This window comes from Neurospora tetraspora (assembly GCF_033439725.1).
Source record: "Neurospora tetraspora strain CBS 560.94 chromosome Unknown B0H65scaffold_2, whole genome shotgun sequence".
Classification (NCBI taxonomy): Eukaryota; Fungi; Ascomycota; class Sordariomycetes; order Sordariales; family Sordariaceae; genus Neurospora; species Neurospora tetraspora.
In genome coordinates this window covers 2,337,128-2,362,701 of record NW_026944384.1, presented here as the reverse complement: position 1 = coordinate 2,362,701, position 25,574 = coordinate 2,337,128, and the positions used below count along the sequence as shown (strand labels likewise).

General features: G+C 52.7%; 5 protein-coding genes across 5 annotated transcripts; 1 reads left to right on the top strand and 4 right to left on the bottom strand.

Annotated features, from left to right (window-relative positions):
- Positions 1-235: 235 nt before the first annotated feature.
- On the bottom strand, positions 236-4,411 carry B0H65DRAFT_456296 (protein required for hyphal anastomosis). The gene is made up of 5 exons (XM_062826283.1): positions 3,214-4,411; positions 2,168-3,159; positions 1,810-2,104; positions 1,621-1,750; positions 236-1,553 (listed from the first exon to the last, which is right to left on the bottom strand). Exons 1-5 carry the CDS (start codon positions 4,139-4,141, stop codon positions 566-568), a joined length of 3,333 nt encoding a protein of 1,110 aa, XP_062684196.1. The 5' UTR covers positions 4,142-4,411; the 3' UTR covers positions 236-565.
- A 121-nt stretch (positions 4,412-4,532) lies between these two features.
- On the bottom strand, positions 4,533-6,574 carry B0H65DRAFT_456294 (uncharacterized protein). Its single transcript, XM_062826282.1, has 2 exons — positions 6,083-6,574; positions 4,533-5,948 (listed from the first exon to the last, which is right to left on the bottom strand). The coding sequence occupies exons 1-2, from the start codon at positions 6,106-6,108 to the stop codon at positions 4,937-4,939; spliced, it is 1,038 nt and encodes a 345-aa protein (XP_062684195.1). The 5' UTR covers positions 6,109-6,574; the 3' UTR covers positions 4,533-4,936.
- A 2,458-nt stretch (positions 6,575-9,032) lies between these two features.
- B0H65DRAFT_102635 (putative heterokaryon incompatibility protein) lies at positions 9,033-11,792 on the bottom strand. The gene is made up of 3 exons (XM_062820458.1): positions 10,481-11,792; positions 10,042-10,413; positions 9,033-9,922 (listed from the first exon to the last, which is right to left on the bottom strand). Exons 1-3 carry the CDS (start codon positions 11,365-11,367, stop codon positions 9,133-9,135), a joined length of 2,049 nt encoding a protein of 682 aa, XP_062684194.1. The 5' UTR covers positions 11,368-11,792; the 3' UTR covers positions 9,033-9,132.
- Positions 11,793-15,264: 3,472 nt separating this feature from the next.
- B0H65DRAFT_456287 (uncharacterized protein) lies at positions 15,265-16,462 on the top strand. The gene is made up of 4 exons (XM_062826281.1): positions 15,265-15,286; positions 15,486-16,015; positions 16,083-16,115; positions 16,250-16,462. The coding sequence occupies exons 2-4, from the start codon at positions 15,550-15,552 to the stop codon at positions 16,351-16,353; spliced, it is 603 nt and encodes a 200-aa protein (XP_062684193.1). The 5' UTR covers positions 15,265-15,286; positions 15,486-15,549; the 3' UTR covers positions 16,354-16,462.
- A 3,229-nt stretch (positions 16,463-19,691) lies between these two features.
- On the bottom strand, positions 19,692-19,922 carry B0H65DRAFT_420209 (uncharacterized protein; the record flags this gene model as incomplete). Its single annotated transcript, XM_062824262.1, has 1 exon — positions 19,692-19,922. The coding sequence occupies one exon, from the start codon at positions 19,920-19,922 to the stop codon at positions 19,692-19,694; it is 231 nt and encodes a 76-aa protein (XP_062684192.1).
- Between the last annotated feature and the right edge of the window lie 5,652 nt (positions 19,923-25,574).

Sequence of the window (25,574 nt, the reverse complement as noted above, 5' to 3'; positions counted from 1 at the left end):
TGTTATGGATGATACCTACAAAGCGCTCTCCAGACGTCACGGAAAGGGGCAGGATCATATTTCCACGTTACAGAGGGCGCTCCACCCGCCAGTTTCAGATATATGTAGCTGGCTTGGAATAACATTTAAGTTATGGACTTGAGTCTCGATGCAAGTTGATCAAAGTTACTCCGTCCGTCCAGTCCGGCTTTCTGTCTGTCTGATCAAATAGAGAAGATAATAATAATAGCCAAACGCGACTGATGTTACAACTATTTCCCATTACTAGTTCCGCTGAATACCTAGAAATGTTGGGAGAACGCTGCAGGATGGATGGCATCCTCGTTGCATCTAATTCATTTACTCATTCACACACACCATCAAATCTCGAAAACAGATCCGCCATCTTCGCCCCCTTAGCCAAATCCGTAACCCTTCCTCCATCTGGTTGAGCGACAGGAGCGCGTCCAAGGCTCTCAGCGGATCCATGCGCGACGAAGCTTCACGCATGATAGCATCAGGATCAAGTGCTTTACCGGATTCCTTGAAATCAACCATAACTTCACTAAGAACAGCAAGTGCAGTCCTAACTCCACCCCATCGAGCTCTCATGCTCCGTCTGCGCCGCCGCCGCCGCAGCCGCATACTCAATCCCCGCCATGCCGCCCATCCCGGGCATTGCACCGATTCCCATTCCCATTCCGGGCATCATCCCCATACCACCCATACCCGGCATCCCCATCATCGGCTCAGGACCACCAGCACCATCCATCCCCATGCCTCCTCCAGCCATGATCCCCTCCCACCCCATCCAATCACTCTTCTCCAGCTCCCGCGTAAAGAAATCTCTCTCCTCCCTCATGGCCGCCGTCACCTCGGCGCCCATCCTTTCCGGATACCGCTGCACGTTAAACCAGTGCGTCAGGCTCCTGAGCGCCTGCTCGAGCGGCAGCGCCTCCTCGACCTCGGCGTCGACGTCTGAGCCCGACAGCCACTCGTCGCGCAGCTCGGGGCGGCAGTGCAGGTAGATGGCGGTGATGACGCGCATGTTGGACTGGCGCCACTTGCGGCCGCAGTAGGGGACCTGGTTCTTGAAGAGCTTGAGCGTGTGCAGGCGGAGTTCCTGCTGGGGCACTTTGAGGGATTTGCGCAGGATGTTGGACGACTTGTAGTGCACCAAAAGGAGGTTGCGGTGGGCTTTATGCTTGCAGATCTTTTGCATCACGCGCAGGTAGTTGATCAGGGAGAAGAAGTTGCGCCGGGAGAAGTCGGTGATGGGTTCTTTCGGGAGCGGGTTGACGGGGTAGCCGAGCTCGTCGACCTCGGGGCGGCTGGGGACGCCGGAGTTTTCTAGCTGTTGTTGTTGCTGCTGGGTTGATTGAGGGGATGTGAATTGGGAAGAAGCATCGGGTGGTCCTCCCTTTCCTGCGCTAGGGGGTGAACGGTTTCTCTTGATGGCGGGCGGGGCCGCTTCGTCTTCGCTCACGTCAACGTCTTCGAAGTCGGTTGCGGTTGGGTTGATAAGACCCTGCTGAGGAATTGCGCCGGCACGGGAACCGCAGAAGTAGAAGAAACTGGTCATTATGAGTTAGTAACTGGTATTCTGGAGGTAATATTCCGAAGGAGACGAAGCAATCTCACCTGTGTTCTATCCGGTCGGTCTTGCTCTCAACCACCTGCTGCACATCATGCAGAGCAAACAGCTTCAGTACTAGAGGAAGATAATTAGAGTCCAAAAGTAGCTGTGTGAAGTACTCGAACTTGAGAATATCTGGACACTCGGTTGTCAGCGATGCATTCATACTTGTCTTGGTCGTATAATCAACTTACGTGACAGCTTTAGCCACTTCAACAACAGGATCATGATACCCGTCACCGCCTTCGCCGCGATCTCTCTGCTCCTGGCCTCATCGACATTGTCATCCGAGGGGGAGGGAGGGTCGTTGCCAGCATTGTTGCCGTTATTTTGACCCCGACCCTGGGGCGGTCCCCCGCCAACTCGTCCATTGTTCTGCGGGCCAGGATTTTGCTGTCCGGGTTGTGGCTGAACTAGACTGCTGGCAATAGCAACAATCGCCTTCAGCAGTACAATAACTAGTGACTGCAGATGAGGGAGAGCCTCTTTCTGTAGGGAGTAATAGAGTCAGTATGTGACGTGAGACGAAAAGCATCACTGCTCAAGACCTACATAAAACTCCTCGACGGCCTCAAGACGATGCTTGATGTCATCATCCACAGGCCGGGGTCCCAAGTCGATTTCGTGGCCAAGCTTCCCTTTCTCCTTCTCGCCCTCCTTCAGTAAGCCCAGCTCCTCCTTCTCCTCAAGTGTAAGTTCAGAAAGATCGAGTTCGTCAATGAGATCCTCATCGACGCCTTCCCACCCGCGCTCAGACTTGAGAAATCTCTCGCGCTCTTCCCAGAGTTGCCTGGTAGCTCGTGTCATCCTGGTTCGCGTCGAGAATAGCTCGCCAGCTTCGATGATGGAGGCGGGAACGTCGCTTCCCTCCCACTTCCTGCCTACCAGCAGGTCCTGTAGGCCGGCGCCTCCCTTTCCGCCAGCGCTGTTGCTCGTGGCATCCAGAGGTGGATACATGAACGGAAAGTTTTGGTTAGTCTGGTAGTTTTGCTTCTTACCGCCTTTTCCACCAACACCCGGGCTCGGAGGAGGGGAAGGTGCAGGAGTCGCGATATGAACCGGTTGATGGAGAATTGAGGCGGAGGCGCTCTGGTTTGGTGGGCCGGGAAGGATACCGTTTTGTCCATTGTTCCTGGTTGGGTGGTTAGGTAGCGGAGGAAGGATTGACGTCTGCTCTGCCTCGAGTGGAATGGCACATTGGGGCGGGATATATGACGGGTATTTGGATGTGATCTCTTGCCGGAACACATGGTAGTCGAGCGGAGAAGCAGTGATGATTTCCTTGTCCTTAACGTCGGATAGTGTCTCTGCCGTAGCCTTTTTGGCCTCGGCGATGTGTTTGGAGCCGCCGAAAACGAGGAGCAATGACTTCCAGAACAAAAGAAAAACCTGGGAACTCATGAGCATTCGATGTTGGTTGGCCGCGACCGGGATTCCAAAGGTAGTTGAACCGACCTGGGTTTGGGGGAGAATGTTCCTGTCGTCCCATCGAAGTTTTGCCGTGGCGTGCAACATGAAGTGAACCAGGTTCGGGTTGAGCGCAACTGTCATATGTTAGCAACTCAACAGAGCGCCATATGTTGGAAGGGACTTCGTACGTAGTTCTTTGCGGGCCAAGGCCATATCCTCAGGGTCGTCTAGCGTCGTCTGCAAGGAGATATACAGGATGGTCATCAGATGCATCAGCTCCTCAGCATAGGCTTGCACTATCTGGCCAACATCTCCATCGTCTGCCCAGAACGGCTCAAAGGCCGTCCTCAGGGCATCCCACATGGGAGGGATGCCGCCACACTTGGCGAGCAGCTTGACACCCGCCTTCATGGCATCCAGCTGCTCCTTGGTGGCGGCGGACTTGACCTTGTGGTCCGCAAGGTTGGGCAGACTCGCTGCCTTGACAGTCTCGGCCCAACGTCCCAGCACTATGTATATGAGCGTACCGATAGCCTCGGCGCGGGCCTCCCTGTCGGTTGACACCTGTAATTGTTCAACGGCGTTCCGCACAAACTTCTCCCTGTCATCGTCGTCGACAGTGTCCCAAGTCTCGTCTTCCCCGTACATCTTGACCCAGGCGCTGTCAAAGGCCCGGTTGGCGTTGTTCAACCGCACCCATTGCCAGAAGTTATAGAGGAACCACTCGTCCACCTCCTCCTCGATGGGGCCCATATCCGTGTAGACATAGTCGTAGGCGATCGGCTCGGACTTGGGGAACTCGGCAACGATCCGACGTAGCTGGGCTAAAGACAGGGAATCCTGAGGTTGTGCTGACGCATTGTTGGCGTTGCCGGAGCCAGCACCGGAGGGAACTGGCGGCGGAGGGTTCGACGGGGCTGCTGGAGGAGGGGCCGAAGGCTGATTCCTCTGGAGGGCCGGGCGAGCTGGTAGGGCTGGCGCATTTGGTCTCTCCGAGAGATCGGCCACTTGTTCGGAAGTGGTGCTCACTGCATCGCTGGTCGGTTTGGCGCTTTTCTCTGCGCTGTCGCCAGAGGAGGAGGTGCTTCTAGACCAGAGCGCGTTCATGATGGTCATGGAGGGTGGATGGTATTGGTGGGGCAGATGGCTGCAACTGCGAGTGCCAGTGACAAGACCGCTAAACTGAAGAATTCGGGGTCGTTTCAGGGGTCAATGGTCGTCGTGATTTGTCGATAGGGCTACCTCATGTTTGTTGAAGATGCTATACCGTTGATGCTGGCCGAGAATATCAATAAGAAAACATGTCAAGATGATCTTTTGGGGTGGAATTCAATTCAAGATGTTCTTTCCTTGTGCTCAAGTGGTGGATGCAATGCAGTTGCTACAGTGAGAAGAGCTGATACGGAGAGCTTGCCGCGTTCCTGCCGCGCTAGGTAGCTTGACGTCGGGTAGCGTTACCGCCTGCCGCCTATGATTGGCCAGATTACAGCGCGACGGGATTGTAGGGGAGGAATATCAGTGCTTTTGCCCTTCGTTGTCTAGCAACATCTGGATGGAGCTCATGGAACATGCCCAAAACCGTCATGAATTATCTTCATGACGTGCTTTGCTCAAGAGGAGGCAAACCTGACGTTTTGGGTTTGTACATTCATTGCGACAAAGTTGACCCAAATTCCTCTGACGAACCGGTGCAGTACCATGACGAGAGAATTGCCATAGAGCTTCAGGGGTTTGTTTACAAAAGGCCGTCATCACCTCAGAACTTTGTACAAAAGTAGTGACCTATCCGCCTCGTAACTATGGCCCGCAACCCCCTTAACCACCCCAGTATCCCGTCATCACAAACAACAATTACAAACTCATCGCCACTTGGCCACGAATCGCTCACTCAACCATCTTATCCACCTCCTCCTACTCCGAATCCGAATCCTGCCCCACCGCAGACATAGCATCACCAACCGAACTTCCCGCCTTGCCCGCCATCTTCTTCTCCTTCTCCTTCAGTCTCCTCTTCAGCTTCTTCTCCCTATTCAACCGCTTCTTCTTCTCCTTCAGGTGTTCCTCCTTGGTCATCTTTTGCTTCTGCTCCGCCTCCTCCTTCTCCTTCCTCGCCTTTTCCTTGATCCTCATGGCAATCCTCCCCTTCTTTCCCAGTCGCTTCTTCTTCTTTTTCTGCTGTTCACCCCCACCCTCTTGTTGTTGTTGGACTTCGGTCCCCGTGACCACCGGCTGGCCATGCTGGTGGGTTGCTGCCGCTGCCGCTTCCCCCTTCTTCCCTTTCACTGTCACAACAATCTTCTTCACCCTCCACGGCACCTCAAGTCCCCATGCCCGCTGCTTGGCCCAGTTCAGGATGTCTTGGCTGGTCACGGCCGCGGCCCGGAACTGCTCTTGCTGCTCGGACGTGAGCTCGCCGCGTATGTAGTAAGATATAGGCCGGTCTGCGATGACCGTTTCGCCTGCGCCTTCCTCTTCTTCTTTGGAAGGGAGGACGATCTTTTGAGGAGCTGATGTGGAGAAGAGCCGGAACTCGAATTCGGCGGCTTCTTCCTCTTCTTCTTGTGGTGGCTGGTCTTGCATTTGTGTGTCCTCTTCGTCACTGTCATCATCATCCGAGGACGAGGTCGAGGAGTCGTCGTCGCCTTGACTTGTTTGCTTTGTCTCCTTCTTCTTCTTCTGGGTCTTCTCCTCCTTCTTGGTCACTTCAGGTTGCTTGGACGGAGCTTTTGTGGGCTCCTTAGCAGCAGCAGTGGCCTCATCGTCATCCGCCGCACCGTCGTCAAACTCAAACTTCAATGAAAGCAGACTGGAGAGTTTGGCGTTGAGGAGCTGAGCCTTGGCTTCCGTTTCCGCTTCGTCCGCTGTGTCCGGACTGGAGCCACGATCGGAGGCCCCTGAGCCGAAGAGCTCATCTCTTCGTACTCTGTTTTCACAGGTCAGTAAAAAGTTCTGTACATAGGTATTGTGTGTACCGTGACAGGTTTGGGGTGACCTGTCTGGTGCAGATATTGGATACGAGAAGGCTTTTGGGGGGGGGGGGGGGGGGGGGAAACTGACCGCTTTGCGTCGGGTATCTCAAACATTTTTCTTTGCCTGAATTTCTTTCAAGGGTTGAGAAGCCTCGTGTGATGTGAAATTATGTGGTTGGCCTTTTTGTGAGCCGAGATTTTGTGCCACTGATGAACGATTATGTGAATGGAAGAATTTTTCAACGAGGTCCGGTGGTGTTGAAGAGCTAGCTGGCAGGTCCGTGTGATGCAACTGCGGTCACAAAATAAGGGGCGTAAGTAAATGAGGCCGTGCAATCACAATCCACCAAACCAATTGTCACGAACGAGCGAATTGGTGTTGAGAATCAGGAAACGCAGGCGCGCGACATGGATTGCATCTCGTCGTCGCCGTGCACCGGGCGGTTGTGGAGGTTCGCACTTGGCAAGGTCCTTGCCAGCTGCCAGGTTGCCAGGTGAGCCGGGCTGCCACCCGACTGACAGCTGTCTGCTACCACTGTTCTTGACTTCGAGGCCGCGGCGTCTGTCCAACCTCTGTCAACATTCAAACATTTTGCCCATTTCCAACTTGCAATTGAGAGACCCCCTTCTGCCTTCATATGATTTCCCGGCATGTTATTTCCACGTGCTGTCTCGAGACGCCATACTCTGCACACCTTCGTCTCGGAATATTTTACGTCTCTCTCGAACCGATTTATCTCCGTGCGCGACCCCAGAACCGGAAGCTGCCGTCGAAAGCGCAGCGACTTCCACTGGATCACCGGTGGTGCTTCTTCTACGAATGTCTCATCATGACGTCCTGAGACTATCTGTCCTCCTAGGAGAGCGGTTCAAATACAAACCATGGTGACCATTACACACCCTTTCCACCACCTTAGCCGTCTCATATAAACACTGTGTGCCCATCGTGATCAAGGGCAGCAGATGAAAAGATGTAGATGAGATCCGGTCCCTAGAAAAAAAAGTAACAGGCAGCCGGCCGGAGCATTTTTATCCACCCATCACCATCTATCTGCTTGTCATCTTTTTTGTCTCACTGTACAGACAAATTCATCAAACAAGAAGTCCGTCGTCAAAGACCAGACTCAACACACGATCCCGGGTACCGATACAGTCTACAGAACGTAACAAGCGTTTGAGACGAGACAAAACGGAACAACGGGTTTACACAACGGCGCCCCTACTAAAAATGGAAATCCGAAAAAGCCATCCATCTCCCCATAGTAAAGCTCCAAGGTATCCGCCATGTATCGTCGTTTTCTGTCCAAGTAAGTCAGTCGGTGGGAAGGTTGGGAGAGGTTGGTGACACAGCATTTCATCATGTATGTAGGACCTACGCTACCTACTTACCTGCCTGATAAAATCCGGGGGGTCCGGGGGGGTTCTTGAAGGGTGGGAGCCTGACGGAGCACGACAGTAACACCGGCAGGTGTTGAACTTGAACTTGGACTTGATGTGTTATGTATAGCATACAAGTAAGCCGGGCCTGGATGCCTATCTCCCCATCCTTAGGTAGGTAGGTAGGTAGGTAGGTAGGTAGGTAGGTAGGTAGGTAGGTAGAGGTATGTAGTAGGTATTTCGGGTAGAAGTAACACCTGCCAGATCAGCTAAAGGTACGTAATGCTCGTTCTCGATGTCAGTAGTGATCAAGGTAAACTTGTATACATACATACATACACAAAACCAGCCAAGTATCTGCTGACTTTCTAGTGGTGGCGGCGAGTTTCTTGCAGAGAAGTTGTGGACAAGAAGCTGTGGGACGTGAGATGCGATATTGACTACATATCTCACCTCTCAAGTTGGTAGGTACCTACAAACTCGATTCGATGGGATGCCGCAGAGAAGAAGTAGAAAAAAAAAAGGGAGGTTGGCTGGGTTGGGTTGGGTCTTCGAGCCTATCTCGTTCGTGTACTCCTCCTTTCCAGAGGGAAATGACAGACCGAGCAAATTGTAAAAACGGAGACGAGAGAAATTGATGAAGGGGATATATCTAGTGCCCTAGTCACACGAGTTCATGTCTCATGTTTTCTGGGTTTCGTCGCCGAACTTCTCACCGAGCCTGTATACCTAATCTTCCTTTAGTACTTTGCCTGTGACTTCCATGTCCACCTAGAGACCGACCATTATCGTGAAAGTTCGGTATACCTAACAACCATTATAGCTGCGACCAAGGGGTGACCACGTGGGGGGGGAATGCCCTGAACTTGGAGAGACACAGCATGAGCGAGTGCCGTGTGAGCGTGACATGATGATCCTGAATGATGTATTCACTCCGCAAAGTGAGACTGGGATTACCTACGCTGGCTAAGGCTGGGTGGGCATCAGTCAGTGGGTGTACGGAAATGCACATGAAAGGGGGTTTGTAGCACTCAGGAAAGGCGCCGTCAGTTACTTGGTTTCTTGCGCAGATATTCACCATATTGATCATACAAACACAGGCAGATCGTTCTGAGAGGTAATGCTCATTGTGATATTTGGATGGTATCGATTAAACGTTGAAAATGCGCAACAAGAACCGAAGACAATGACAAATGAAATCCCTTCAGAATATATATCATGCAGTCAGTGGTGAAGCCGAATCGCCGCCCGCAACAGAAATACATGAAAATTGTACATTGACGTGTATGCGTATGTACGGATATAGAATAACAGAGTTCCTAAATGAGGAACACAGAACCGCAAAGAAAAAGGTATTTTGGACCTCCAACAAGAAATCAAACTGCCTCCGCCGTCTTGGAGACATACAGACTCCTTTTTGTTCCCTATGCTTTCTCGACTTCTCTTCTGACGCCAGGCGCATCCCGCCAACCGGGCAGTGCGTTGTTTCCAGGCGGGTCACCGGCATGTTGAAAATGCCGAGCTGCAAATCTTCCACAGTGTCGTTGATTAGCCCATCTTGAATGGGATTAAGACACCAAATATCCACCACTGTTTTACCGCCACCCCTTTTCAAGCTTGACATTCAAGCAAAGGTTACCATTTATGACGCCATCATCTCCTCGTTATCATCAGCCTAGGGAAATAGCACGCTAGAACATGCCCTTAAACGCAACTAGCAGCCTGGTATTTCAGTCATGAATCCAAACTCATTTCCTCTCCTTATGTGGCATTCCAAGCATAGTGGTTGTTGCCATACACGCCTGGCACGGCTGCACCCGAGTGCGGAGGCTGCGAGTGTGGCTCGGTTTTCACACCTGTAGGGAAGGAGTAGGACCTGTCACCTCCGTTGGAGTACGACGAAGTCTGCCCCTCACCCGCAGTGCTGGTCCAGGACTGAGATGGGGGGAAGTAATCCCGCGGCGGAGCCGCACTCGTAGGCGCAGACGACGGGGCAGAAGCACCTCCTTCTTGAGATGGTGTACCGTAAGCGCCCGACGGCGCCCCGCCTGCTCCTGCTCCTGCACCTGACGCAGGCGGATGATGTTGCGATTGGGAACTGATATCGCTCGAGCTGTTGCCAAGGTACGAAGGGGGACCATAGCGGTACTCCCCAGAGGCCGTCTCGTTCGTGAGTGAGCCATGGCTACCGTGGCGAGGGCTCTTTGAAGGACGGGGGTTGCTGTCCACATAGCGCGGCACGTTAAGCGAGCTGTCCGCCGTGCTCGGCAACGAAAGATGCGGCGGAGGTGCCGATGCGTAAGTTGCGTATTGTGTTCGGACAGGGGCCGACGGTTGTTGGTCTTGGGCTCCCAGAGACAGTTGCATAGAAGGCATGGAGGTCTGCTGGATAGGCATTTCTTGGGGTTCGGCCGTGTAGTTGGACGCTCCAGAGAGGGGCATTTTAGGATAGGGCTCGGGGCCGGCCATCGATGTTGTCGGGTAAGAGGTCGATCCTGGGTTGTGTGGCATCGACACTTGACTAGATGGGTTCCAACTCGTTGGGTAAGAACTGCTGACCTATGTTAGCATCGCGGATCGTTTTCTTCCTTCAAGTCAGGATCCTAGCGAAACTGGCATCACTGCTTTGAATATGCCACTCTTCCGTATCTTGAAATTTTTTTGACTTACTTCGAACGCATTTGCATAGGACTCTGGGGCATCTGCTTCGCAGACGTGAAAGTGAACGCTGTTCTGGGCAAGTCCATGCTCGAGACACGGGGTCTCGAATCATAGGGAGGCTTGTTGAGCGCGACAGCTTGCGCAACGATTGAGTGACCGGTTTCCACTAGTGTCTGTCCTCTTGAACCAGCGCTAGATCCCAACAGCGGGATCTCCTTTCTCGCCTGGAAGTTCCGCGGGCTTCTTCCTCGGACAACAATCGGCGCAGTGGTAAGCTCCGAAAGCACGAGTTTCGTACCATTCGCCAGGGTTCCATGAAGCTTCAAGTGTAGAACGAAGTGTTGCTGGAGTTCCTTCCGTCTACCGTTGTTGGCCGTTGCGCTAGAAAGGAACTCATTAGCTTACTGAACATAGCGAAGTCGAGTGGTGATTTTGAAGTGGTGCTTACATCCTAAATTGAAGTCGACGCCACCCGATAGGATAGATAGCGTAGTGATCTCCTCCATTGTCTTCCTCCTCTTCGGACCAGGGAATCAGAGGGAGTGACGGAGGTTCTTGATCGGGAGCTTGGTTGACTTCTGGTGAGTTGGGTGGGGGCGTCTTCCAGGGAATGACGATCAGGCGCACAGGGTGGCCGTCGACGGATTCGATTGCCGAGATGGTGACTTCCATGTTCTTGATCTGGCTGGTCTCGCCCGTTTCTAGCATGACGGACAACGGTATTTGAGGAAAGCAAATATTGCCACTAATTTGGAACAGGTTGCGGCGGTAGCAAGTCAACTCGGCGTTCAAGACATTGCCGTCGCCAGGCGAAGGAAATTCCGACAGAAAGAACATGCCGTGAAGTTGAGCTTCGATTTCGATTTCGTGAATCCGCCCTTTGTGATCGACGATGGTATGTTTGTCGCCAACCTTCTTGAATGAGAGCAACTTCTGGTCGTGATTCATGGCCGGCTTATAGTCATCGCGGAGATCTTGGACCATTTCCGTGTAGGGGGCTTGGTCGACCTGGGAGTAGCTGCGCTTCATGCCTGTGGTGATGCTGGGGATGTTCATCAACGAAGGGTGTGGATATCTCTCGTAGCCATCGCCTTCCTCCTGAGCAGGCCGTCCATGATGGTATGGTGCGTTGTGGTAGTCAATTGTGTGTTGACGACTGCGAGGGCGTACGAGATGTGAAGATGCCGTCGATCCTACTGGTACCGAAGACTCTTGAGTGTTATACCGACCAGTATTCATCTGCACCGGATTCCCGTAGTTGGGCCAGATGCCTCCGTGCTGAGTCTCAGCTCTCAACTCTGCCATACTGACCGTGTATGTTGCTGTCGCTGACATGGGCAGCTGTCACTACTCCAAAGGTTGCCCGAAGGTTTCCTTAACAGAAAGGACCTTCGAGTCGCTTAGGCTGGAGGAAAGTTTTGCCTTGTAGTCTTTACTCCTCCTCGTGCGTTGTGGGGCGAAAGAGTAGAGCACCAAAGTAGATGCTTATAGGAGAGATCGAAAGAGAAGCCGTCTTAGTTGTTTAGGAATACAGAAGAAACGACAGGAGGATCGGATAACGAAAGAATGAAGTCGTAGAAGAGCGCGGTGGTGTACATATGTATGTACTTGTATCAAGCCAAGTGCCACCAATGGTCAAGAGGACGGTTATGAGAGGAGGGTTAACTTCGGCACTGTCCCGGGAGCTACAGGGGGTACGGACAAGACCAAAAAGTTAGCGGCTTTCACGAGGGTGGGTTGGTAGGGGATTGTTTCTAACACTCTCGCACTTGCAGAAACGATCCAACCGTACAGGGAAGGAGGTTGAGGGAAAACGAGACGATCTGGCAGGCAGGGCCGCGACCCTTGCTAGTCAAGATGGGGTATGATATCAAGAGCTAACGGCCCATTTAGCCCACAGAAAAGAGTTCGAGCTCAGGATCGATCTCTTCCCTCTGATTCTTCATAGCAGACAGTGTTATGCTCTGGGTCTTAATCCACTGGGAAATGAGCACCAAAGCTCTCGTTATGCCCGACACAGACTGTTGCTGATGACAGAGCCCATGAATGACTTCGGCATCGTATCCGACACAAGGAGAGTAAATGAAGAGGATGAAGCAGTCTGACCCTTGGTGCCATGAAGAGTGATGTCTGGGTGATGATGGTTTTGATCCCCCTGACGCAAAGAATTTGTCAGGTAGTGAATTCAAGCTACTGTACGGAGACACACCACTCGAGCAACTGCCATTCCCGTCCGCTTCATGCCCCTTCTTCCCCGTCCGGCAGAGCGGAGGGGTAGAAGGAAGGACCAAAAACAGTGGCACGCTAGTTTCGAGGTTTGGCTGCTCTGAAAACGGTGGAGGGGGCCTCTGGAACATGGACTAGCTCGAAGAGGAACAGACCTCGTAGCAATAACGGCATGGGGGTGTGGAATAAAGACGCTGAAGGAACATCTGGCCAAACATCCCAGGCGATCAGAGAAGAGGATGAACAGGTGTGAGTGCACTTTCGCCCGTCTCCGGCTCGTCACCCAGAGGAACCGCCGACCCTTGTCGCCGCCCCTCGGCCCGTCTCCACTGGCTTCACACAGAGTTCCTTTGGCCAATCCAGGGTCAAGCGTAACAATGGCCCAGTCAAAACATTGTGTAAGTGATGGACCAGGGCGAATGATTTTAGCAATACATGATTCTCCGAACATCTTTGGGCAGAAGTGAATCTAAGAGGCCCGCAATTTCTAGAAGACCGTTGGGCAAGAAACTCGCATGCTGCTAGAGGATCCCCTCTTTCTGTGGTTTCCAAGCAGAGCGGATTGAGTTGAATGACTGACTGTGAGGGGGCACGGGGGGAAGGGCTCAAGAGGCAGAGAAAAATTTGGTTCATGAGATTGCCATTTGACCAGGGTCCACGGCGGAGTGTTTGGAGGGGCCAATACGGCCCCTCTCCCAGTCCCCCCCAGCAACCCAGGCCCCCAGCATCTTTGGCCCAGCACGCTCGGCTGCGGAAAGAGGACAGAAAATTTATGGAACCCCTGCTTCCAGTCTGACCTTTTCCTATCGCAGAACCTGGTTAGCCAACTTGGCCGGAGGTGGTTGACTCAACACACAGAGCATGTTCGGTGATTTTTGTCAATCACCTGGCCGGGTTGAGCACCGAACAACAGCACGGCCGCGATCCAAAGGAGGCATAGAGAGAAGCAATATCAACGGTCGTTATATAGGAGCTTTGACCAAAACTGTGGATGCATCATCTCATCCTCACAAGTGGACTGGTGGTTCCAGACGAACCCAAATTTGTACACTGTACTGGCGTAAAGCGGGTTGGAGACTTGCTCCTGGCCCTGCTCCTGACAAGCTGTTGACGGAGCCGAGGCCAGATGAGGATATGGGGGCCGGCCGTGCTATCATAACGTGAAGCAGGACCGCGGCAGCCGAAACATCCTTTCTGTCTTGCGCAGCCTTCCCAGCGGGTCTACGGGCCACTCCGTATCTCAAGGGAGAGGAAACACAGAGGCCCTGTATGTGATTCGTTTGACACTATCGACGTGAAGAAGGAAAAAAAGTACCAGGACATAAGGGATAAATCAGACCATGAAAGCACAATTGTGCGACCTCGAACATAACCGGCCGGATGTGTTGGGCTTTGGTCGCCTTGCGCGATTAGGAGCATCGCTGGTTTCATTCGTCGTTCTCTTATGTTGACAGCTTTGACAACTGAATGGCAACTGGATGGCGGCCGAGCGAGCTTGTTCTTTTTCGTCCTGCTGCCTCGATTCCCTCGAGTTGTGCGATAGGTGGCCGATAGGGTACGGGTAAAATACCCCGATGTGTTCGAGTCTCGGCAGAGTAACCTGACAAGGCACTTGAACGGTCGCGGCCTTCCTCTGATGGGTGGGCCGATCTGGCAAGGACTGGGAAAGGTACTGTCAGTGTACATCCAGCATAGTGCGGTTTTGGCTTGCGGTTCGGTTCGCAGGGCAGTGAAATGCGGAGGTAGGGAAAACGGCGCCGCTTGACGACATTCCCGAAAGGGGCGGTAGGGTAGGGGTGCTCAAGGGCTCAAGGGGTGATGGGGGCCTGGTAGGGTTGTGCCTGGATCAGGGGGTGAGAGGGGCCGAAGGGGGGGTCCGTGATGGAGGCAGGTAGCTTTTTGTCGGCAGGTACTGCGAAAGTAGCCATCCAACGCAAGGACGGCGTCGACGGGACGAGACGTGCCATCCAGTGTCCATTGCTTTTTGCTTTTCGACTTGTGTGCCTCGCAGCAGCCATCGAACACACCACGTCTACGACCCCTGTTTGGGCGCAATGACCATCAACCACCATCACTGCCGCCGTGATGTAGTCAGACAGCATTGACACCCTTCCCGCACATCTTTCTTCTTGTAGTGTATTCGATTGCCACTGGCCACTGGCCTGACGAACAGGAGTGTGAATGGTGGGCGAGGAGCCGTACGTTGAGGTGCAGCTCAGATAGTTATGCATCTGGCGTTGGTGACACGACGGGAGCTCATCCACATATCGCGACACAATCTGCGCATCTTGGCATCTCCTCGGCTGGAGTGTGTGTAGATATGCACGTAGTAGTATTGGCTTTCCGGAGCGTGTGTTGAGCTTGCATTCCTACAGGTCAAGGACATTGGGTTCTTGGTCGGGTTGGGAATGGCAGACGTTCGGCAATAAGAGACCCCCTATGCTGTCTGGTGTCCCGAGAAGATGTCTGGTTGTCTGGCCGTCGCCGTCATCGGCTTATATGTACGTACAACCTCGAGTCGCGCCCTACGCATATCTCAAAGTCGAGATAGCTGCCCGGCGCCCGAGGTCCGAATCGGACGCAGTCATGCCCTCCGGGCTTCTCGGCCGCAGCGTTGGGGAGAGATTCCAGGCGTTCAGGCTGATGAGCCCAAAGGTCCCGTCGGGTTATGACGCTGCCCTCAATGCGAGAGGTAAAGGGGGCTAGAGGGGGGAAAAATCGACAATCTGACGAGATCAGATCTGAAAGAAAACAAAGGGCACTGTCAGATAGGCACAACATTATGCAAAACTCACCTCAAAAGTGCCCGATGAAGCACCCCGGCTCATCAGGCCTCTTGCCCAGTTGGGGAACGAAGCGCCGTCGCTCGCTCGTAGAGGTGCCAATATTCGTGATATGTCCCGCCCCGACTGAAGATCATTGACGAGGTCGGCACCTTGGCTCACGCCACGCGCAGGAGGATCAAGCTGCTACCCGCACACAGCAGCTCAATAAAATTGCGAGTTCGATGTTGGTTGTAGTCTGGCAGCTTGAACGTGGAAAAATTGTCAGAGGTTGTTGACAAGGAAGTTTAGAAAGTTCAGGTGGGAGAGAGGGGCACACAGCGGGCATCATCAGCAACAACTGATGGCAATCGCCACAAAAGAAATCTCCAGTTGGTGAGAAGGAACGAAGCTCAGAGGGTAGGTACACAGTCAGTACCGATAAAGCTGGAGGAAGGTACGTACCGCGACCGATGTTCAATGTTCACCAAACTGGAAGGAACGCACAAGGCATTTCACAATCGGAATCATGATATTTCGGTTTCGGTTTGTCATGGCGATCTCCATGCTTGCCCAACTGGCCCCATCTGCTCTCCAGTTTCTCTGCCCAAGTGGAAGCTGGAGGTTTTCAAGTCTCCATCGTCTTCTATCGATATCATGCTTTGCTGGAGTATTGAAAGGAGCTGCGGCGGATAGGAACCCGTGCGGGCCTGCGTTCCACTTGGAAGAACAGGAGGAGGGTGCAGGAGGGGTAAGGCCATTGCGGGAAGGCGTGCGCTTGCGCAACCTCAGGTCTCATCCATTCACGGGCAATCGAAGACGACAAGACTGGTGGAAGAGGAAGATGAAGCACATGCAAGCTTTCGATGGTCGAGTTGCAATCTCATCCAGGGAGCTTGAGAATCTCCGACGTGCACGCCAATACATCACCTCCGCACCAAGAGCATCCGACCCCGGCTCCGCGATTCGCAATCCCTTTACATGTGAAGTTACTGGTAAGTAGTGGCATCTGACATTACATTTTCCTTTGATTTCTGGCCATAGAACTAACCCGTCTCCAAGTCAGTCAAATACTACAGGACGCAGCTCTAGAGGGTGTGTATCTCATCAAACTGCCTGGACTTGGGACCTGCCATGTGAGGGTGAGGTATCCGAAATTGGAGAGACTCCTACGAGGTGTCCATGGCTAATGATATAAGCAATGCCCCGATATTGCTCCCCCAAAAAAGAAACGAGCTGGCGCGATTCCCGACCCGCCATCACCTCAATATCAAGATACCTGATATCACAACCGCTTCATCCCGATCGTACAGTGGAAGGGCTGATGTCCTGAGCGAATGGTCTTTGTGGTCAACAACCACTCGACCCTCGATTCACTAGTCACCCGATGCAAAATAGGCATGATAGTGTGGAATAAATACCTTCTTGAATTCCCGGACAAGGTCAGTCATTCCATTCGGATTTTCTCCACTCACTTTGACGGCCGCGATACCTACTGGCCGCGGCGGGATTTCAATAGTGGTTTCTCATGCATTGCTCTTGCCTTCTCCGCAAGGCCCACCGGTGCTCAGAAAAAGGAAGCTACTCGGCTCTGGTAGTGCCGTTCCGCAAGAAGCGCAGCAAGCGCGACCAAGGTTCCCGCAAAGGCCCCGTGCTCCCCTCCATTTCACTTCACCCACAATGGAAAAGTCACCGAAGGGACCAAGTCCATTTCACGCTCACAAACCCGCCCCATGCCGTTTTAGCAGCTCACAACTTGGCAGGGCAGGGAATCGTTCAAATTTCATGACCGCAAGCGCTTCGTTGAATTGCGAGCCATCTCCGATTCCGGTCCTCATTCTATTTTCCAGGCCAACCCCAACCCTACGAGCCCAGCGAACGAGCCTAGCACCACCCGTCACACAAAGCCAAGACCTTGTGGAATTGGGAATGATGGTGATCTCAAATCATTTTCTCCAGCGACCAACGTCCAGCGTATCATTCAGATGCCGCACCGTGGGTTTAGTCGTCGGTTTCAATCCAGGCACACCGGCGGGTCAGGGTTAGGTAGACCAGGAGACCAGCAGACCGGCCAAGCACTCAATCAACACCGCGATCAACGATCAAAAGCCAGCCTTTGCTTTTTCAAGTTGCAGACCCCCCGACCTCCCGTCTTGATCACAAGGATTCATGTTTCGAGGTAACTTTCCCTCAGGTGTTTCTTCGCACTAAAGATAGGTATCCGCACCGGGCAGGGCCAGACCCCCAGAGCTAAAGCCGCCTGTCACCCAATCACTCTTGCGAGAGCCAATCGTTAACTAATATACTTACCGGTGACAGTGGTTGAGCGGGCAAAATTGAAAGCAGTCGAATCCACCCGACTAGATACAAGCACCATGGCCTCTGGCGAGACAACCTCAACACCAGGACAAGCCTCGAGAAACCGCCAGAGAAACCCGGGTACATATGCTACGCTACGGCACACAACATCACTGGCAGGTACCACTCTGCCATTCCAGTTGAGGATGACAGACCACATGGGCTCGCTGGGTACTGCGTAGGTAGCAAGGCCAGCGCCAGCCAAGAGAAGCCTCCACCACGAGAACCACCAAGGGAACGGAGCCTAGCTGGCTGGCTATGTAGGTACCAGAGCTACTTCCACAGTACACCACTCCCACACCCCACTGGCAGTCTGGCACTGGCCTGTGGCTGCCCGCTCCGCTACCACTGTGGTCTGCAACCGCGCTGCCGTGCCGTGCATTGGCGAACGTTACAGTCACGATTACGCTTTGGGCAAAGTCAGGGGACCAGAGCTGAAGCTTGCAAGATCTGCCCGGGGACGGATGCTACCTACCTATCCGCATCACAACGTCGTGCGAGCCTTTGTGGACTGGACGGATGCCAATACTGTAGCGCCGCACATCCACATACGGCCCGGCCCATCAGAAGATACCATAGCTACGCAGTACTGTGTAGTGTACACGGCCAGGACAGCCAAGTCCACTGTATTCTGAACAATAAGCCCACAGTTGAAATCCTCTTGATGCCCCAGCTTTCGATGTCCAGAACGACAGGGTGGATGATCAATGCGACAAAGCTGCGGTGCCGTGCTTGCCAGCTCCAGTTCCTCGACGGGGTGTCCTTGCGGGATGTCAGCCTGGCAGTCTCGAGGCTTGAGCTACTTCGGCAACCATCGATGTGTCTGCAAAATTCCCAGTTACACAAAGGCAACTGATCCGAGTCGCCAGACGCCATCGAATCACAAATGACAGACAGGGTCTCGGTTTGGACTTTAAGAGAGTGAATGTTGACTAACGACTCTCCAATGTCTCCAGCCCGGAGGCCCTTGTCCAAAGTCTTGATATTGTCGACCCTGATATACGCACTTTAATTCCGGATGAAACTTGGATCGAGACAACGTTCGCAGCAATGGCACCCAGAGGCAAGCCACCACCGCTACATCACCTACATACATCTATCTGACCAAATTACGCAGTACTAATTGGCATAAGCATGGCAAACTCACTCACGCTTCCCACATGACGTCGATATGCTGTTCTGGACGTTGTTTCAGCTGTTCGACACATTATATAACCACTCGAACGTTATACGTTGTCGGTGACCAAAGAGGCCAAAGTCGAACACCCCCTCCACCCAAACCAACTCAGAGGAAAGGCAATTTCACCTTCCTACTAGAAATAGAAAAGGCACCAACTGGGATTGCGCGTCAATATTCCATGTAAGCTGCAGACCGAGATTGTCCCCATTGCTCTTTATCTTAACACAACCGGTTTCTTATGTAATGCCTATATGTGCTGGGTAATATAGTTAGAACTGGACGACAACCCCTGTGCGTTCCAAGTTCGCTCTCACACTTTCTCCGCGCGATGCACGCCGTACGCACGCGGCAGCCACAGAGTGTGAGAGTATCGTTTGGTGTCACCACCCAAAACGCAATGCTCACCACATTCACGTGGAGCTACTATATCCCGACAACGATGTCACAAACCGCGTCCATGGGATACAGTCCTCGGCAGAGATCATGCTACTGTTACTCAAAGGCCACGCTGTGGAGGAGACCTACGGAAATTCTACACTATAGGATGCCCTGCTCATGGAGTTGCTCAGTGTAATTTGTCAAGGTATCCAGCTGTCGAATAATACCCTGCCAGTCGCGGAGTCGCAGTCTCGCATCAACCTCGTCAATGGCCTATGCCTATCACTGACACCGGACCCCCCTCTCTTGGCTCCGTGTGGGGTGCCGAAAGGATAACCCACCAGAAATGTCGATGTTTTCGCATGTACCCTTTGCCGCCTGCTGGATGGACGAAGGGCTCCGGAAGATGGAGACGGTTAAACGAAAATCCACTTTGCAGCCAGAAATTCCCGGGGCCCACTTCCAGGAAACCAACGAGGAACCACGCTTTCTCTTCCGTCATGCTGTATACAGTATGTTTACCGTACATCATCACCAAATGTAACGTTGAGACGATAAACACCCTTATCGTATCCTATGCCTCGCTTACACCAAATTCGATTTGATCCAGCCTTATGCCACGAACATTACTCGGTCTAACAAGCACCGGTACCTTGGAACAAGCCATACAGCGCATTGACCCCCTTCAAGCTGCCTTTTTCTGTTGGGCCGAGGGATGCTATATGGAAACATCGCATCGCTAAGTCCATCAGATGTTAGTCACTGCCATCACCAAAGTCCAGCGGTTCGCGGAGATGGTCTGCTGCAAATCTCTCGGCAAGGATCAATCGGCCTAGACCCGTTTCAGCAGCCCTCTCCGAGCAGAAGGCTCCATTCAGATGAAGATCTCTGTCTCCACCGTGGAACCACGGCTCAATCGAAAAGTCTTTCCTGCCGCTATTTTCCGCTAGAGGTATGTACCTCGTCGTCGTTAGGAAATGGGCCATAGCGCGACGACCCTCACTGTCATCGCTGAATCATCCAAACCGCGATGCAGCACGATAATCTGACGGCATGACCCTGAGAGGGTCGCAAGATGCCTTGTAACGCGGTATTTTACCCCCCTATTGGACTCTTTCGCTCGCCTGAAAGATACTGTTCAAAATGGTGATTTGTTCCATCTCTGGGCTTCTTCAACGGAAGGTCGCACCAGCAACCTTTGGCTCGAGAAAGAAGTACAACATCCGACTTCAGTACAGGCAGGATTGGGCTACTTATTCGCAAGTCTTTTACAACAATTCATACCGACGGCTCTCGCAGGAGGATTGCGAATTACCAAAACGATAAGACTAGGCAAGATCCGAACAAGTTTCAAAGGAGCCTGGAAGGCTAGGCGTTGATAACCAAATCTGCAATTCTATGAGCCAGTGAGCTATCTGCCGCCCTGGCGAGCCAGCAAGCTACACGCTGGATCTGCCAGGCTGACATGCTCTACGGTTGTGCTCACCCGCCCCTCCACAACATTTTAGCACGGCAATCACGGGCAATCCAACGTCCCTTTGCCAAATCCAGTGTTGCAGGCGCCCAAACAGACATTCATGGTGTTGTCGCACACACATGATTACTCACATGCAAGATGCATGTCCGCGGCCGGACATAACATCGCCAGGTTGTGGGTTCAAAGGCGCTGGATCATATTGAGTTTGTAGGTTGGTATCCCTCCGTTCCCATACCATGATGTCTTCCCTTGGCTCCTGCGAATCTGCACTAAGGGAAAGAATTCTGGAAGGCGAAAAGAACATTCCAAGCTACCAAGCTGTATAATGCCCTACTGGCACTGCAATGGCCACCTCTACGCCAGCTTCGAGTACTGCACATCGCGGCCCGAGTTTCTTGATTTTCGCTCTTTGCCCTTCACAACAAATTTCTTTATCTTCCCCGAAAGCTGACGCTCAAGCAACTGATTGGGAGATGAGCCGATATTCGGCGGCGCTGCGCTCGCTTGTCGGAACATCGTCTTTGGAATCCGTTGTCAGGCTTCCACGTGCTTACCTGTTCTATTGGATTGGGCAGTTAGAACAACAGCATCGACATTCAACAGAGGCAGCTCAGCAGTCATTCAAGACATTGAATAGACCCATGTAGGTGCTCCCTTTGCGGGATGCCACCACATCCCAGCGAATCTGGGGGCTCTCCGGGGCTTACCGCAGCCCGTATAAGATGCGTCCCGAAATTACATGGAGGGAGTTGACTCCAAAGCGATCCGACTTTAGCCTGGAAGGGCCGATTCAGCGACGTAATACTTTTACCAACCAATGAGAGTGCGAAGACAACAGAACAAGGTGTGGCGCCCTCGATTCTTAACTCACCTTCCGCTTTTGACTGAATTCGTTCTTCAGGTCTTCGGTCCATGAGGACACTCCATGGCATCGGCCATCAGCAAAGGTCAAGTAAGGAAACCAATCGGGGCTCAGCCAACGGCTTCTATTGGAAAGTAAGCTCCCTAGACTCTGTGAGCCTTAAACGTTGAGATAGCAGCTAATACTGCGAAGTAGGATACAAGCCCATGATGTGTCGTTGTCGTCTCCGTTGCCGTTGTTCCGGCGCCTAGCCCTTTCGGAGGGGTCATGACCCACTCAAAGTGAGCTGAGCATAACTGCCCCTGCTGCCTTCCCTCGAGCCCAACATTGTACTGCCTGGGGGTCTGGAAACATCATCTGAGTGTGTAACGACATGGGATCCAAAATCATTGAGAAACGACAACGACGGAGCTTCAATGCATGGGCAATGGCTCATGTTAACCGTGCCCACTTGTTGATTCTTCAGGCATTCATTCGCTTCTTCAATGGCTCTGTCTGACATTCTACAGGTTCGGGTTTATGGGATGTTACAGTGAGGATAAGGGCCTTTCTGTCCCAACGCCGGGGTTGGGCTCTTGCAGTTGCTACACTTCTATGTCGTACCGGCCAGTGCCGCGGATAACTGCTACCTTTCAGATCTACAACAACATGGGATCATCGATCTTGACATTCTCAATTGTAAAGGACGGGTGCAAGTGCAACGCTGCCTCCTGGCCTCCTACCAACGTCCGCCCTCTGCTTTCTCTACACTAGCAAGTGGCTTTGTGGCTGGCTCTCTGGTCCAATACCCCTAACCCCTCCGCTTCTCATTTCCCTTTCCCCAGCTCCCCCAAACCAGCAGCCAAGGCCTTTACTACGACCATAGTCGGGCCCTTGTCCTTGCTGTGACAGGTTGCTGCAGAAATTACATACGTACTTCTGCGTCGTGGGACGGGCTGTCAGCATGCTGGTGTTCCTGTCACGACACTGGCTTTGGGTGGATAGTCATTTCACATGATTCCATATCACCGTGCGTACGGTCCAACTCCGTCCGTCGACCCAGAAGTTCCGTGATGTTTGGGGAAGGTGTTTCGCCGGTTCCACGAAGAGAAATGTGCAAGCAAAACAGAAGTACAAGGGACTCATTGTCTTCAACAAAGACTAAGTTTCAACTCTCGGATCTCGGACCAAAAGCCTAGCCAACTTCATGATAGGGAGCGACTAGCTCCATGAACACCCGGCCCAGCATCAGTCAACTTTGATCATGTTTCAATCCTGAACCCCCGCCATGGCTAACGTCTAACTGCTTGCCGCTTCTTAGCCGAGTTCTAGGGGGTTCTGTGTGGTCTATTGCCTTTGGTCTTTCTCGTTTTCAGCAGTCGAGTATGAAGGGGTTCTAGGGGCTTACACTGGGCTATAGCGTGATGGGTACGGAGACATACTAGCGTTAGCGGTGAAGTACATAGGTGGCGCGCCAGCGACCGCTTTTCGATCGTCCTATCCCCGCCAGCAGCAGGGTCCGGCCACCCCCTGGGTTCTCGAAATGCGCTTGCGGAAAGCAGCTACCGAAATGCGACGACCCTAACAGCCCCTGGCGTCTTTCAGTGTCGAAGAGCCAAGCACGGTCATCCCTTCTGGCTGACCTTTCAAACCCCTTCCTTCATGTCCATTCGGATACCACCCTGCCATTCTTTCCATCCTCATTTCCTTCTGCTTGAAACGGAATCACACCCTCGACGGGGCGGGCACGCCCCCTCGTTTTGACAAGGCACTCGGAAAGCCGAAATGGAATGGCCTCACAACAACGGTGTGCGATGAGATATCCTTATGCGCAACAGGGCAAGAGTAAGATTTGAGTTGGACACATCAGGCAGGCGCCTAACAATGGCCTTGTCCCCCATCCTGGAGTGTTCAGGGATCGAGAACACACACAAGCACACCGGCCTCGGTTCTTTCGGTCCAGGTCGGTCTGTCGGCTCAACTGCCCTTGACCTGCTCATCTCCAGATGCCTTGATGGGGTACACTATGTAACCACCATCGCCGAGAATCAAACGGAACCAGGCTTGTTAGGGGTTGTTCTGCCGGTGACAAGCCCCCTTTCTGTCGCATCAAGCCGTTGTGACAGATCCTAGCTCAGTGGGGGTGCCAAAGGGTAAATCGTCCGAGCAACCTGGAGGTGACAGTGGGAACTCCAAAAAAAGAAAGACGGAGGAGGGAAACTGGAAACTGGGGGATCATCCTCGTTCCTGCTTTTGGTCTGGCTTGTGGTTGTGGGCATGATCATCTCTCATTTCTCTCTTTCGGAGTTTCCTTTGAACTGACTAGTGATGGACCGAGACCCAAGAAACCAGTTCGTTTGTACCACACCAGCGTCCCTTGCTATCAGAGGAAAATGCATGGGGATGGTTACAGGAACCAGAAACGGAATAAGAGAGGGTAGTAGGTAGGCACACGGACTCCCACAAGGAGTCGGGGAACCTCTACGACTGCAGGCGGCAGGACAGGAAAGGCAAGGATGGGCGACGGCTTTGGGTGGGAGAGGGGTGGTGATGGATGGTTGTATGGGACTATGGGTGGATGGATGGATGGAGACATGGCGAAAGGGGGGAGAGGCTGAGGGAGAAGAAGGGCGGTTGCAATACACCATCACCCATCGTTTCTGGCTACGAGGCGAGGCGAGTCTGGGAAGGGACGGAGTGTGACTTGTGAGTGGATATGAGGATGTAACACACACTGTCAGGACACACGTCTCCCTACCCTTCCTCGTCTCTTCCTTCCCCTGCCGACTCCTGTCACAGTTCGACATCCAGCCAGCCAGCCCGTTTCGACCATGGAAGCTTGTGGTGAGGGAATGGCAGAGCAAAGCATGGCAGCAAGCATGCTAGGGTTGTTCCTGTTCTTTCTTCGTACGATGGATGGGAACAGCCCGCAAGCCACAGCGTTGCGTATGGGTAGGTTAATCCATCCGCACCCGCAATCATACACTAGCTGGGTGCAGCAGTGTGCAATTCGGACGGGATGGCACGGTAGGTGTGTCATGTCATGATCCATCTCTACGGCACTGGCACAGCAACAGTCGTGTCGTGTTTATAAGACAAAGTGACTGTCAGTCAGTTTGAGTTACAACGTGAACGGGGCCCAGTTGACCACCTAGGGCCTCGGGTAGTTGTTGCTCGGAAATGATATGGGATTAACAGGCTGTCTATTACTACATTACCGACGCGAATCGATGAACACGAAAATGGAAGTAAGCCGAGTTGCTGATGAAACTCTCAGACGTTCTTTGCGGTAGTTGAAAGCTCCTGCCTTTCTTAGAAGTCACCCTCTCTTGGCGGGTGTCTTGGCTGATGGCTGCTACCTAGTTATTATTGTATTCACTTGTTGGTAAAAAAAGAAAATACCAGGAGCAGGAGAGTCCGTCCGGGCTCTGAGAGGTGAGCCTGGAATACCAGGTAGGCGGCCACGATAACTACGACCACCACGATGATTACAGAAACGGTTTTAACGTGTGCTTTCGCTCATGAAGACACACGCACATGATCAAGTGAAAAAGAAAGAAGTGTGTAACACCAGAACAAACCCGGGTGGATGACCCGGATTATCGAAATGAGCTCCGGCGGACGAGAACGGATGACTCGTTATTGGGAAGCAAAAATCATATAATCTACCAAGACAGGTAAGTACTATAGCCATCTGTACATTGGAGACCCTCTCCATGTACTATGTAGAAATCAAGATAATGATGAACACGCACCGCGCTTACCTCGGCTTCCTCTTCACTTCCCCATCCTCTCGAGGCCCTTTGCTTATTACCCCCCAAAAATCCCGAAATTAAAAAAGCATTCGTGGCTTCCCTTCCCTTTACTTTCTCCCTCTCCTTTGGTATGGTATGCCTCGCCTCGCCTCGCCTCGCTTCCGTACTTCATTCACCCAACCGTCCTTACATCCTTCCCGCTCCTGCGTGGTGGCGCGCGTAATGTCATGTCATGGCCATGTATGCCATATCATGTATGTGTCTAGATGTACGTCTATCACACTGCTTATTTCGTAGCCTGGGATGGGGGAAGGGAAGATGAGGGAAGAGGTTATTTATTCATATATGCATGGAAGAGACGGGGAAAATACTAAGCGGCAGACAAAGTAACCCCCCCCCCCCCCCCCCCCCCCCCCTTTCGAGATAGACAGACAAGCAGATAGACATACATACATACAGGCAGACAGATAGACGACACAGACGACATGCAAGACATTCTATGTATAGAAACTCATATATAGCCGTCCATCCAACCGAGCTATCGTGCAGGAAGGCTGGCGGCTGG